The sequence below is a fragment of the Neomonachus schauinslandi genome, chromosome 3 (assembly GCF_002201575.2).
Source record: "Neomonachus schauinslandi chromosome 3, ASM220157v2, whole genome shotgun sequence".
NCBI lineage: Eukaryota > Metazoa > Chordata > Mammalia > Carnivora > Phocidae > Neomonachus > Neomonachus schauinslandi.
In genome coordinates this window covers 183,397,596-183,410,475 of record NC_058405.1, presented here as the reverse complement: position 1 = coordinate 183,410,475, position 12,880 = coordinate 183,397,596, and the positions used below count along the sequence as shown (strand labels likewise).

Sequence of the window (12,880 nt, the reverse complement as noted above, 5' to 3'; positions counted from 1 at the left end):
AAACTCATTAGGGAAATCATCTGGTTGTGTAGCAAGTAGAAGGGGCTTTCCAAGGTAAGCAGTATCTTTGCCCTCCCTCTTTCCCTCCTTCCCTCCTTCCCTCCCTCTTCTCCTTCTTTCCCAGCATCTGAATATTGAGTAGAACTATGTAGCATCCTTGCAACTTTTTTTTCTTTTTTTTTTTTTGGTCAGGGACCACAGTTTCCTATCTCAATGCTGAAGTGGTCAAAGGTCTGCCATCATGTAGTTCTGGATCTCCTTCATGCTGCAGAAATCTTGTCTTTTCTTATCAACCCCACCATGGAAAAATCATGTAGCTATTTGTTTTAGTTAACTATCCTAGTATGATTCTGTTGTGGTCTGCTGTCAATATACAATTAAGTTTATATCGTGAATATTGGCCTGTAAAGCTTGATTTGGCCCCGTTCTCTCTCTCTCTGATCTCTAGGTGCCCTTCCCTGTCCCAGTAGTGCAACACCATCCATATTCAGATGAGGCCCACATTTAAATATTCAGCCTATGTCCAAACACCAACTTTTGACTGCTCTATTTGGAAAGGGGGTCTCATCAGAATCTCAAATTTAGTCTGTTCACAGCAGAAATTTTGATTCACTTGCCCAGCACCCCCACCCCAAAGTTGCTTACACTATGTATGATTTTTTCTTTTCCCTCATGTCGCACATCCAGTGTATATGAAGTCTTGTTGGTTCTTCCTCCAAAATGTGATCTTTGAGGAAGTATAAATCATATGTTTTTCTCCTGCTTAAATCTCTTCAGTGGATTCCCATTTCATTAAGGTTCACAAGACGTCCTCTGATCTCACCCTTCCTGCTTCTCTATCCTCATCAAGATGCTGGCCATGGACACACTGATGTCCTCCTCCATGGGACACACTGACCTCCTCCTCCATTTGACACACTGACCTTCTCCTTCATGTGACATATAACCTCCTCATCCATGTGACATATGACCTCCTCATCCATGGGACACATGTCCTCCTCATCCATGTGACTTGGTGACCTCCTCATCCATGGGACACATGTCCTCCTCATCCATGGGACACATGACCTCCTCCTTCGTGTGACATATGACCTCCTCAGCTCTCTTTGCTGGCTGTTTCTCAGCCTTTGGAGCCCACCCTAAAAGCAGCCTCTTACTTAGAGCTGGATAAGCATCTGCTGAATATTGAACGAATGAGCTCAGCTTCCCTCTGTCCCCATGCTGCTGTCCATCCCACCCACGCCACCGCGCCAGTTTACTCACTGGAGCGCACGATCTGTCCATGTAAAGTGACTCAATATTTTTGCCTCATAGTCAGAATCATAGACTTGGACTGTACACAATGATGATTTAAATGTATGTTTATTCATGCACATTTTCAAAGAACTCTAGTCTTACATTTGTTGTGGTTGGAATGAAGAATATATTTTCTCATGAGAATGAGAGGGTGAGAAAATGTGACCAGAGGTGGGAGAGCCCCTGAAACTTTGGATGGAGAGCCTCCGTCTTCTTTCTCCATTTCTGCTTTCTTTGTGTTCCTGTGTTAGTGTCTCTTTTCCTGGGATCTCATCCATTTTCTGTCTCACGCTTTGTTGTTCCTATTCAGTCTTCCTTCCTCCTTCCCTCCTTCCTACTTTCTTTCTAAATCTCCTCCCTCCTTGCCTCCTTCCCCTCCTTCTCCCTTCTTTATAAATCTCATCTTGCTCTTTCCCTTGCTTGTTGTTAATTTAAACCAGACTTTAGCTGGAGTGCCGCCATGGCCTGCTGTGTGGGAGCAATTCTGTAGTTTTTGGAAGGACCGTAGAAGATGCCCATGTCGACAAAAGCCCATTCTGAGGCAGCTCTAGAAACAGAACTGGAGTGTCCTCCTCATTCCTACTTTGTCAGTTTTTGTCTCCAGTTGATTAGTTGGTCTATGGATCTTAGAATTCTGAATATGAGGACAAACTTTTCTATGTAGGTCTGTATCAAGAATTATGCTGTGTATATTGATTTCCTGTTATTAAGGAAGAGAAGAAGTAGTGACCATTTGCTCTGGATTTCTTGTAAGTGTGTTAGAAGTGTCCATCAGTTTGAGTGCTGTGTCAAAGAAACCACACTGGCTTTTCAACAACTTTCAAATGATTACTTACAAAGCCATAAAGAAATTCTTTTTAAAAAAAAAATGAGTTCTATTTCATTTCAGATTCTTCCTGCTGCCCCTTTGTAAAGGGTGCAGTTCCTGCTCTTGGCATGTGGGATTTCCTAAGGGCTACTTTGCTCTAACCCAGCTGCAGTTTGATGAAAGTTAAATTGGACAGTATTACTTTTCATTATGAGCAGCTCCAAGCATTTTCCCTGAGACATGATCAAAGGGAGGTGCCAACAACTTACTGAAATTACATTCTTACCTGGAAGGGGCCGCCAGGCAACGTTCTCATCATGTGAGCAGTATATTGCTGAAAATAACATGCAAATCCTTTTGACTTACTTTGGGGAATTCGTTGACATGATTAGGAATTACGTAGTAATATGTGACACACTGTTGCAAAGATTGATTTCTTTAATAGTTTACTAAGGCATTTTAGGGCCAAAATACTCATAGTCTTATGGAGCAAATAAAGCTAATATAGAAACCTTTATCAGAGTTGTCTCCAAGAACTTTAGAGACTTATGATGAGCTAGAGAGTATAAAGATTGTCTAAATAACACAGAGTCACCTAGACTTTCAAAAATAGATGTGTAAAATGTGCTTTCAGAGGCTCAAATGCATGCCTCTAATTCCAGGTGATATAATATTACTTATGTTCCTTGATTAGTTTTTCTACCAGGCCAGTGGTTCTTAACTGGAAACAATGTTTGAATTGCTTAGGGAGTCTTTTAAAAACACGCCTGCCAAAGGCCCATCCCAAACCATTGCTTCCAAAGCACTTGTGTTGGAGCCTGGCAGTATGTACTTGGAAAAAGCCCCTGCGAAATTATGAAGCTTCTGGTTTCAAAACTGGTTAAGGATCACTGCTCTTGACTCAGTTGGGTGCAATAGAAACAAAGAGTGTGCCATCTTTGTAATCTGGGAATCTAAGTGAGTGCCTGGTTTGTAGATGTGAGATCAGTAAATGTTCATTGAGGAAATGGAAGCAAATTATCTAGAAAACTATACCATGCATATTTTTAACTACCCATTCATTTGAATTACTACTGGCTAAGTAAATTTAATAGTTGAATAGAATTTTTAAAATAACCTTCAGAGGGAGGCCTCTTCTATGGAATTACATAGCATTTTGTGATTTAAATGCTTAGTAAGTAGGCAGGCGATATAGTTTTTAACAATAATTTAATATGAAACTGGAGAACAAAGCAAAGACACAAAAAGACACCTTTATAAATTCTGATATCTGATTTTACCTCCATTATTTTACGTGTAAAAATATCTTTTAGAATAAGAAATCTGGTAGCATCCTACCATTGTTCCAGGCTCCATTTTTCTATCATGGTTAATCATAAATTGATAAGCAACTATTTTTTAGTAAACAGGAATTTATGCATTCGAGTGATTGCTTTTTTTCTTTTTTTCTTTTTTTTTAAAGATTTTATTTATTTATTTGAGACAGAGAGAATGAGAGAGACAGAGAGCACATGAGAGGGGGGAGGGTCAGAGGGAGAAGCAGGCTCCCTGCCGAGCAGGGAGCCCGATGCGGGACTCAATCCAGGGACTCCAGGATCATGACCTGAGCCGAAGGCAGTCGCTTAACCAACTGAGCCACCCAGGCGCCCGTGATTGCTTTTTTTAAAGTCGACATGTTGGATGACAGGACATTTTGGAAAGTCCTCCCAGGGAATTATCTTTGCTGCTTTGGCCATATATGTACCCGTCTCTTGCCTTCCTACCAACCACTTCTCGAAGACTTGTCCCTTGCCATTAAGGAAGCTTCAGTAAAGGTGGGAAGATAAGAAAGCATCTGAGACAGAGAATAACCAGGGACCTGTACACGAGAGTGTGTCCTCGGGCACAGGTGGACATGGCAGAGCTTGGAGTGGGGGTGGAGTGTTGAGGAAAAGCTCAGGAGTAAGGTGAGATCCAAGCTATAATGTTGGGAGAGGAGGGGTACTCCAGGCAACCGTTTACAGAGTTGGGGTGAGCCAGGCATGAGTGAAGGCAGCTGGGAGGTGGCGTGAGGCGTCTCCAGAGTGCGGAGCCATGACAGAGGAAGTATAAAACTCTAAAGAGGAAGTGCCTTCACTGGAGCCATGCTTTCCTTCTGTCCCTAAGCCAACGAATGATCAAGTTTTCAGTAGGAAATCTTAGGAAGAAAGCAATTGGCTCTCTGTGGGTGTAAAATACCACTGCTTGTGAGACTTGCAGTACCTGTCTTTACCGAGGCACCAAGAGACATTCGTCTCCTGATTACAAATTGAAGTTGAAGGGTGTCTCCTCTGCACTGTGACTTGCTTTAACATCCATCATAACCTTAAAGCTTGTGGATTGAATTAAATCTTATATTGCTGTTTCGAATCTGTCATCTGCCTATTAAAAACAACCCTGGCATTAATGTAATACTTGACACTTTGCAGATTCCTGATCTCTGGGTGCTCCTCAGGCCATGAGGAGGAGGGTGACCATTTTGTCCCATTATTTGAAACAGTCTCACTTTATGCCTGTGTCCACTTGCAATCATAAAAGCACTCCCATTTTGATTGGAAAAGAGTCCTAGTTTTGAGGATAAATTCTATGGTCACCCTATTTTGCGGTTATTTTCCTTCCCTAACACAAGAGAAAATTGGGGCTCAGAGAGGCATCATGTCTAGAATCACTTTCACCACCTTGTCTTAAGCACCTTTTATGGGGAATGTGGGAGTCTGTCTCCTGGATAATAGATATGTTAATTATAGGTTGTTCATTTAAAAATGAAAAAATATACATAAATAAATGAATATTCTTGTTAGAAAAAAGAGACACTCTCTTAGTGAAATAATTATATTATTGATGCAAGATACGGTATTATTTCTTCATTTCAGTTGGAGGGTCTGTTTTTTTCCACATTTATTGTTACTCCTACGTACAAGTAGCTGCCGTAGTTGCAAGATCATTTGGTGGTAAATATGACACATCAGTGATAGTTCAATCAATCTTCAACTATGATTGGCCCTGTTTTATTAGATAGTTAAATCACATAACTTAATTGATACCATGCAGTCAGACCGATGATGAAGTATGCTATTTATCAGTAAGCCCATCATTGAATGTGTTCCTGTTCTGCTTACCCACCTGTCAGGACACTGAGAGCCACTCAGGCAGGCTGGTATGGGGGGTGGCCTCGGGAGATATTTAGTGCTTGTCACTATCCAAAGTAGCCAGGAGGAGGAAGAGTCAGGAGGGGTGAGCAGGTGGCCCCCTGGGAGAAGATGGGCTCAAAACCAGTAAATTCTAAGATGCTAATGCGGGGATGGAATTGAGAGACAAAATGGTCCTCAGAAGAGATGAGCAGTAACAGAACAACAGCATCTAATGCGATGACCGAGGGCCTGGTCTCCTCTTCCGTGGGCCTTAGATATTTGTCATGACGCTTGGCCTTTCTTGAAAGGCCAGAGGTCTGAATGGCCACTAGTCACATGCTTTATTTCTTTGCCTAATATTACATTTTGTTTTATTCATCAGACTTGAATGCTGCAGAAAATAAACTCATAGTCTTGTAGAAAGAATGTTGGTGAAGTTTTACTTTATATTTCCTATTGTCTCCCCCCCCCTTTTTTTTAGGTTTTGTGAATGATTCTGTTACTAAATCTATTGTGGCTTTGCGCCTAACTCTGGTGGTGAAGGTCAGCACCTGTGTGCAGGGGGAGAGCCATGCAAATGACATGGAGTGTTCTGGAAAAGGAAAATGTACCACGAAGCCATCAGAGGTAAGGGGATACCTGGGAGCTTTTAAAAGCTGTATTTACGTAAATATGTATCTCTATCTGTATATCAATACTTATCAATATCTATCTATGCCTATCTATCAAGAACGAAAGGGGAGAGAACAAGTGCATTTGCTGAAAAAGCCCTTCAAATTTCTGGTTTCAATTATACATTAGTGTGCAGCCTATGGACACCCAATTTCTGTATAACTTTTAAAGTAATGATAATAAGTCTGTGCAGTGCGAGATTTTGTTTTGGTGTAAAGTAGAGATGCTTTGAGAAAAAATAGTCATTTTATCTGGTGGTGGCAGAATCAAGATCAATGTCCGACAGAAAAGGTAAGCGGAGGCCTTCATTTCCCAGTCATTACATCATCCTCTCCTCAGACTTTGCGTTTCCCTTGTGCTGGTAACAGAAGCAAGAGGGAAGGATGAGAAGGAACAGAGAAGAGGCTGGGTCGAGAAGGCTGACTTTATTTTTGACCTCTGCGGACCAGCGTCATCAATGCTATGGCGGGCCTGAGTCCTGTGCCCCTTCTTCTTTAGGGCTCAGGTCACATGAGCCTGGGGCAGGGGCAGGGACAGGGTAAGCTCCTCCTCCTGTTCTCTGCTGAGTGACAGAAGTCTAAGAGGCAGACCAGTAGGGGACTCTGGCCACTGAGACCCACTCCCCCCGGTGGAGGGTTCCGTTAAAACAGCTTTTGCAGGTGGACTTGGGCTCCTCCCAGCATCCCAGGAGAGGGAGACTCACCCCTTACAAGGGGGCCTGTTCTGTTAGAGCACAGGCCTCCTTGACCCTCTCCCTGTTCTGCACATTTGTCCACTGGAGTTCGTGCAAAGTGAAGTGGGTCCCCCAAGTCCCAAAAGAGCATAGTTTGTTTCAGACCAATTTTTTAAAAAATTTTATTTATTTATTTGAGAGAGAGAGAGACAGCACACAGGAGCAGGGACAGAGAGAGAGGGAAAAGCAAACTCCCCTGCTGAGCAGGGAGCCAGACATGGGGCTCGGTCCCAGAACCCCGAGATCATGACTTGAGCCAAAGGCAGATGCTTCACTGACTGAGCCACCCAGGTGCCCCAGTTTTAGACCAATCTTAAGGGTAGCACAGGTGAACTTTCTTTGGTGAAGCTTCCTTACGGTAATATCAGTGCCTCTGGTTATAGTGGTGTGAACTTGGTGCAGTGGGGAGGGGGGCAACGGTCGGAGAGGTGTTGGAAGATGCTTTCAAGTGTTGCTCGGGTCATCCTGGAAAACCCATGATTTTGATGTGTTAAGTGTACAATTTGCGGTGGGGTAAATATACCATTTTCTGGTGAGATATCCTCTGCAGGGGGCAAAATGCCCGAAGAGAGTAGTGGAACAAGAATTTCTGCTAAATCTTTGAAAAGGAACACGAATGTAAACCAAAGCCAGAATGAAACCCCCAGGGCAGGGGATGGTGCCTGGCATGAAGCCAGAGGCAGAGCCTGGGACTTCTTTTACAAAGCCAAGCCTGTCCTGTGAATACGGTTTTCTTCCAGCTTGGCCAGCTTGGACAATTTTCTCTCTTTCCTGAGGGAAAGCTTCATTTATCAATTTACTTTATGGGGGGAAAAAGAAGTAAAGAATATTGAGTGTTCTGCTGTGACAGTCAAGGCTGAGGAGGGTATAGAACCTGAGAGAAGATGAGGAAGCAGTGGGGGAGCTTATTTGATAAGGATGTTCCCGAAGAGAGGAAGCATGCAAGCCCGAGGAAAGACAACCATTCAGCTGGAAGAGCATCAGACCTTCCAAGTGCGAAGAGGAGACACACCGGTATTCCCCAAATTCATCCTTATTATTCCCAGTGAACACTTCTGGGGCCTGATTAGCCCTGAGAAAGACAAGAGTGGTGGAAGAGAAATTACTGAAACGAGGAAGGGAGGGCTGTTCTTGGAATTTGGGACTGACACAGTGGTTGTTTCCTTGTGTGCTTTCTCTTACAATGGATAACCCATCTGAGGAAACTTTTTAGCCATACAGCAGTCACCATGATTTGTTTTTTGTTTGTTTGTTTTTAAAGTTTTATTTATTTGACAGAGAGAGACACAGTGAGAGGGGGAACACAAGCAGGGGGAGTGGGAGAGGGAGAAGCAGGCTTCCCGCGGAGCAGGGAGCCCAATGCGGGGCTCGATCCCAGGACCCCGGGACCATGATCCGAGCCGAAGGCAGACGCTTAACAACTGAGCCACCCAGGCACCCCTTTGTTTGTTTTTCTGAGACAGAGAGAGGGAGAGAATGCATGCATGTGTGGTGGGGAGGGGCAGAGGGAGAGGAAGAGAGAGAATCTTAAGCAGGCTCTAAGCTGTGAATGGGAGGACTGGTTTCCAGATGGTTCTCTCCAACATGGGGCTCGATCTCACAACCCTGAGATCATGACCTGAGCCAAAACCAAGAGTTGGACTCTCAACCAGCTGAGCCACCCAGGCACCCCCAGCATGTTTTCTTAAAACATGCACGTCGCTGGCTTACACCCCTCCTCTGCATGGGTGTCATCTGCATGGCAACTCTTGCTAAGAGGCTCTGCCTGGTGGTATAGAATTAACTCATTGAAAAGGCAGTTGAAGCATTTAGCACCTAGCAGGTAACTTGGCAAACCTTGCCAAAGTGCTTTGTTTTTCATGCAAAAAGGACTCAAAAGCCTTCCTGAAGAATCCATGCTAAATTTAGCAGGTCATTTTGGAGGAGGTACAGCTTCATTGTGGGTACCAGCTCTTTTGAAGAGCTCTGAGTGCCCCGCCACCCCCTTTTCCCCTGACCCCCCGTACCACACAGGTGTGCAAAGCCTCTGTTGTTGCTTCTCTCAAAGCCTGCATTTACCTTTAGTGAACTGAAGGAAATTGTGGCCAGTCGTCTTAACCTGAGCCACTCTAATTACCCCCGGTGATGCTAAGCAAATGCCTAGGCTGGAATTACCATGGCCATTTATAGACTTGCAACATTGTTATCTTGGAGAGAACCATCTGGAAGCCAGTCCTCCCATTCACAAAAACATGGCAGGAGTTGCACTACCTGTGGCAGGATTAGGAATGGAAAGTTGGCTCTTCTTTTTTGAGTCTACGTGACTTCCCGGGGCTTTTTGTGATTGTTGTCATGGCTGTCGTGGTGACTTGAAAATAGTTCGCTGGCCATAAAAGACTGTTGCTATCAGGTTTCCTTCTTTGTACGGTTTCCTAAACTTAGAAGTTATGTAGTCCAGGCTTCCACCCAATGCAAGAATCCACTCTGTAGTACAAAACAAAAAGAACTCTACTTGGTGGTTTAATGTGATTGTTTCTAATCACTTTTATATCTTTTTATTAGATCATCCATCAAAATAAGAGCAATTCTCTGATTCCCATACTACTCTCATTTGGTAATGGAGCTTTTTTCTGGCAGATGTACTTTGGCCAGAGGCGATTTCACAATTCCAAGCTGATGGGTGGTCTGCAGTAAAGCTCTAGCTTGCCACTCTTAGAGAGCACTCCATCCTCAGAAAGTTTTTTTTTTTTTTTAAGATTTCTTTATTTATTTTAGAGAGAACGAGAGAGAGCATGTGCAAGTGGGGGGTGGGTAGACGGAGATGGAGAGAGAGAGGGAGAGAAGCAGACTCCCCACTGAGCATGGAGTCTGATGTGGGGCTCGATCCCATGACCCTGAGATCTTGACCTGAGCTAAAATCAAGAGTTAGATGCTAAACCTCCTGAGCCATCCAGTCTTTTTATATGTTTCCTGTAACACAGTAAGGAGCTCTCTGTTTTTGAAAACTGCTTTTGTTACAAGGGTTGATTCTGATCTTTTCTTCTTATCAAAAAAAAAAAATTGACTGTGGTCACTGCTTCTCTTTGAACTCTGTTACCAAGTTTGGCTGCTGTCTATTTGGTAATTCCCTAAATATATTAAAGGTAAGTGTCCAGGCTCTTCGCTGGCATGGGCCTTAAGCTTTCTTAGATCCACTTAGGTTTCATGGACCCTGTCTCTCAAGTGCAAGGGTTGTATATTAGGATTCTCAGAGGAACAGAACCAACAGGATATATATATTCTATCCTATCCTCTATATATGAATTAAGGAGATTTATTTTAAGGAATCAGCTCATTGTAACTCCACTCATTGTGGAGTCTTGGTGAATCCAAAATCTGACTGGGAGGCCAGTGAGTTGGAAACTCAGGAAAGAGATGCAGCTCTGGTACAAAGGTGTCTGCTGGTGAACAAGGAAGAGCTGATGTTGGCGATGAAATCTGCAGGCCGTCTGCTGCAGAGTTCTCTCTTGCTCAGGGGAGGTCAGCTTCTCATTCTCGTCAGGCCTTCAACTGATTGGACGAGGCCCACCCTCTGGGGGTAAACTGCTTTCCTCAAAGTCCACCGATTTAAATGTAAGTCTCATCCAAACACGCCCTCACAGAAACATCCAGAATATTATTTGACCAAATATCTAGGCACCATGGCTCAGCCAAGTTGACACATAAAATTAATCATCACAAGATTCTATTTTTTCTCAGATTCACTGTTGCCTCCTTTCTGCCCAATTGTGTTGTTCCTTACCCACAAAGTTAAAGGAATAGTTTTAAAGTTTTAGTTTGCCTAAGATTTGCTTGAGGCACTGACAAAAAGGTCATATTCCAAGCTCCTCACTCAGATTATGATGCCTTTCATTGGTCAGCCAGGTGATTTGGTGAAAGTAGATTATGGAATATCATTCTGGAAGTAGAGTCTCAGGAGCAGAGCTTACCATCTCCCTACTTTTGCTGATTCCCTAAAGCAAATATACAACATCTTTTTATTTAAGGATTTCATTGTTCATAATGCTAAGGTCACATGGAATTAATAAAGAGAAATGCTGATAGGTGATATAATAGTTCAATACTTATCTCAAAGCATTCCTATGTGTTGGCCCTGGTCTGTATTGATAAGTAAGTGGGGTCAGGTCTCCATTCTTAGGAGGTTCCTTAGGATTCTCTCTAGTTCTTGCATTGGGAATCTATCATCCTGAGGCTGTTTGAATTGGATACTGGAGCTACCTACTCAGACTTTGTTTTGAGAGATAAATGATTTGGCATCATGTCTGAGAGCCATTCCCAAGCCCTTCTGGAGGCTGTGGCTTAATTCTCTCTCCAGATGTCGGCCTGTCCATGAGAAGAGCACTAGCATGTTGGGCTCCTGAAAGTTCCCAACCTTCTGTTACCTCCCTCCCTACTCTTGGAAGTCGAAGGCTCAAGCTCCAGGAAGTCCTAGTGTTTTCACAGCTGAGTTCTTCTGGTTAGGGTTGGTTTATTAGAAATAAGTCACTGACCTTAACTGGCTGCTTTGTCCCTGGCTTGATGACATCCTCTGTCCTTGTTCTAGAGCCCATGTGGCCTGGGTAGGAGACACTATTCTTCCAGGAGTCTGTCTGCCTTATATATATATATTTTTTCGTATTTTCAAGGATGTGTCTCTTTATTAGGGCTCCCAACAAGTTCCCATTTCTGAAGTTTGCTTATTTCAGATCTCATTCCCAGGGCAAAGTGAGTAGCCTGCCCTGAGCTGCATGCATGAACGTCCTTTCCAGCTTGAACCTCAGCTCCCCTCACTATCCGTGCATCCCCCTGCTTCCTCCTTCAGCTCCCTGTGGTTTTGCTCATGCTGTTCCCTCCATCTGGCATGCTTAGCTGCTGCACCACCCCTACTCCAGCCCTCTGCCTCCTGCCCTCCCACTTTCCTAACTATATTTTAGGCTCAGCCCCAAACCTTCCTTCTGAAATTTGTCCCTACCCCCTGCAGCAAGCTCCCTCTCTCAAGCCTGGCAACATTTTAGTTTTCTTTTCTTTTTTTTTTTTTTTTAAAGATTTTATTTATTTACTTGACAGAGAGAGGGAACACAAGCAGGGGGAGTGGGAGAGGGAGCGGGAGAAGAGGGCCCCCCGCGGAGCAGGGAGCCCGATGCGGGACTCGATCCCAGGACGTTGGGATCATGACGTGAGCCGAAGGCAGATGCCCAATGACTGAGCCACCCAGGTGCCCCGACATTTTAGTTTTCTAATGAGACACTTGACTTTTGATTTATGCTTATATTTCTTTATGTGCATTATTATTTGCATGCACTTCTCTGCAGAGTTATTACCTGTCCGGTGCCTGGTCCTGCCCCAGGTGTTGGTGAGTACACATTCAGTCAGCTAAGACGTGGCCTCTGAGAAGGAGTTGGACGGTTGTGGGGTGGGGTGCTGGATGAATCATGGATCAGAGCACAGGGCCATGTGTGCCATGGGAGGGATCTGCAGGTGCCTTTTGGAGGCTCAGAGAAATACCTGACTCAGATATGGGATCACAGGGAGCTTCCCAGTGGAGTCTCAGATGGTGAGTTCCTTGCTGTTAGAGCCTATTTGGTTCCTTCTGTATCCATTGTAACAACTCAGCAGGGGGCTTTCTGCATAAGACATGCTCAAAAACTGCCTATGAACCGAATGAACAAAATAAATAAAAGAACAAGAATATGATGGAAAATCAAATCTCTGAGTTTCGAGTTAGATGTTATAATTTGAATTATATGTTTGGTTATGGAAGCATGGGAAGGACATGGTGAATTTGGTTTCATAAACTAATAAGTTGGAAAACAGTCTCTGATCTAAAGCCATCCCACGGACAGTGTGACCCAGAATGTTGTAGTAACCCCTTAGGGATATTTTGAGCAATGTTGCCAATCCTTTTCCTCTCATTTCAAAAAGAAATAGGTCAGAATAATTTGAACCAATGGGCTCTTTGATGCCATCCTCCTGTTGGTTGGAAACTGTGAACGAACGCCTCTTTAGGTTAGGAAGTAGCACCGTGCCAGAGGGCAGGAGTAGATGTCGTATTCTTTCATTCATCACTTCTCCAAGAGCTCATTTTCCCACCGTCATCAGTGTAAGTGCAAAGGCCCTAGTGAGGCTTTGCAAAAAGCCTGGGACCTGGTAGGGTTCTGAGAAAGAAATGGGGTGAGGGATTGGGTAGACCAGGAAGCCCATCAAAGAATCAGAGGAAGGGCGTTC

General features: G+C 43.9%; 1 protein-coding gene across 1 annotated transcript in view; it reads left to right on the top strand.

The window, feature by feature from the left end:
* The window catches only part of DNER (delta/notch like EGF repeat containing), a 299,213-nt gene that overhangs the window by 157,474 nt on the left and 128,859 nt on the right, over positions 1–12,880 (top strand). The window contains exon 5 of the mRNA XM_021682968.1: positions 5,735–5,880. Within this exon, the coding sequence (XP_021538643.1) occupies positions 5,735–5,880 (146 nt within the window). The remainder of the gene's footprint in view (positions 1–5,734; positions 5,881–12,880) is intronic.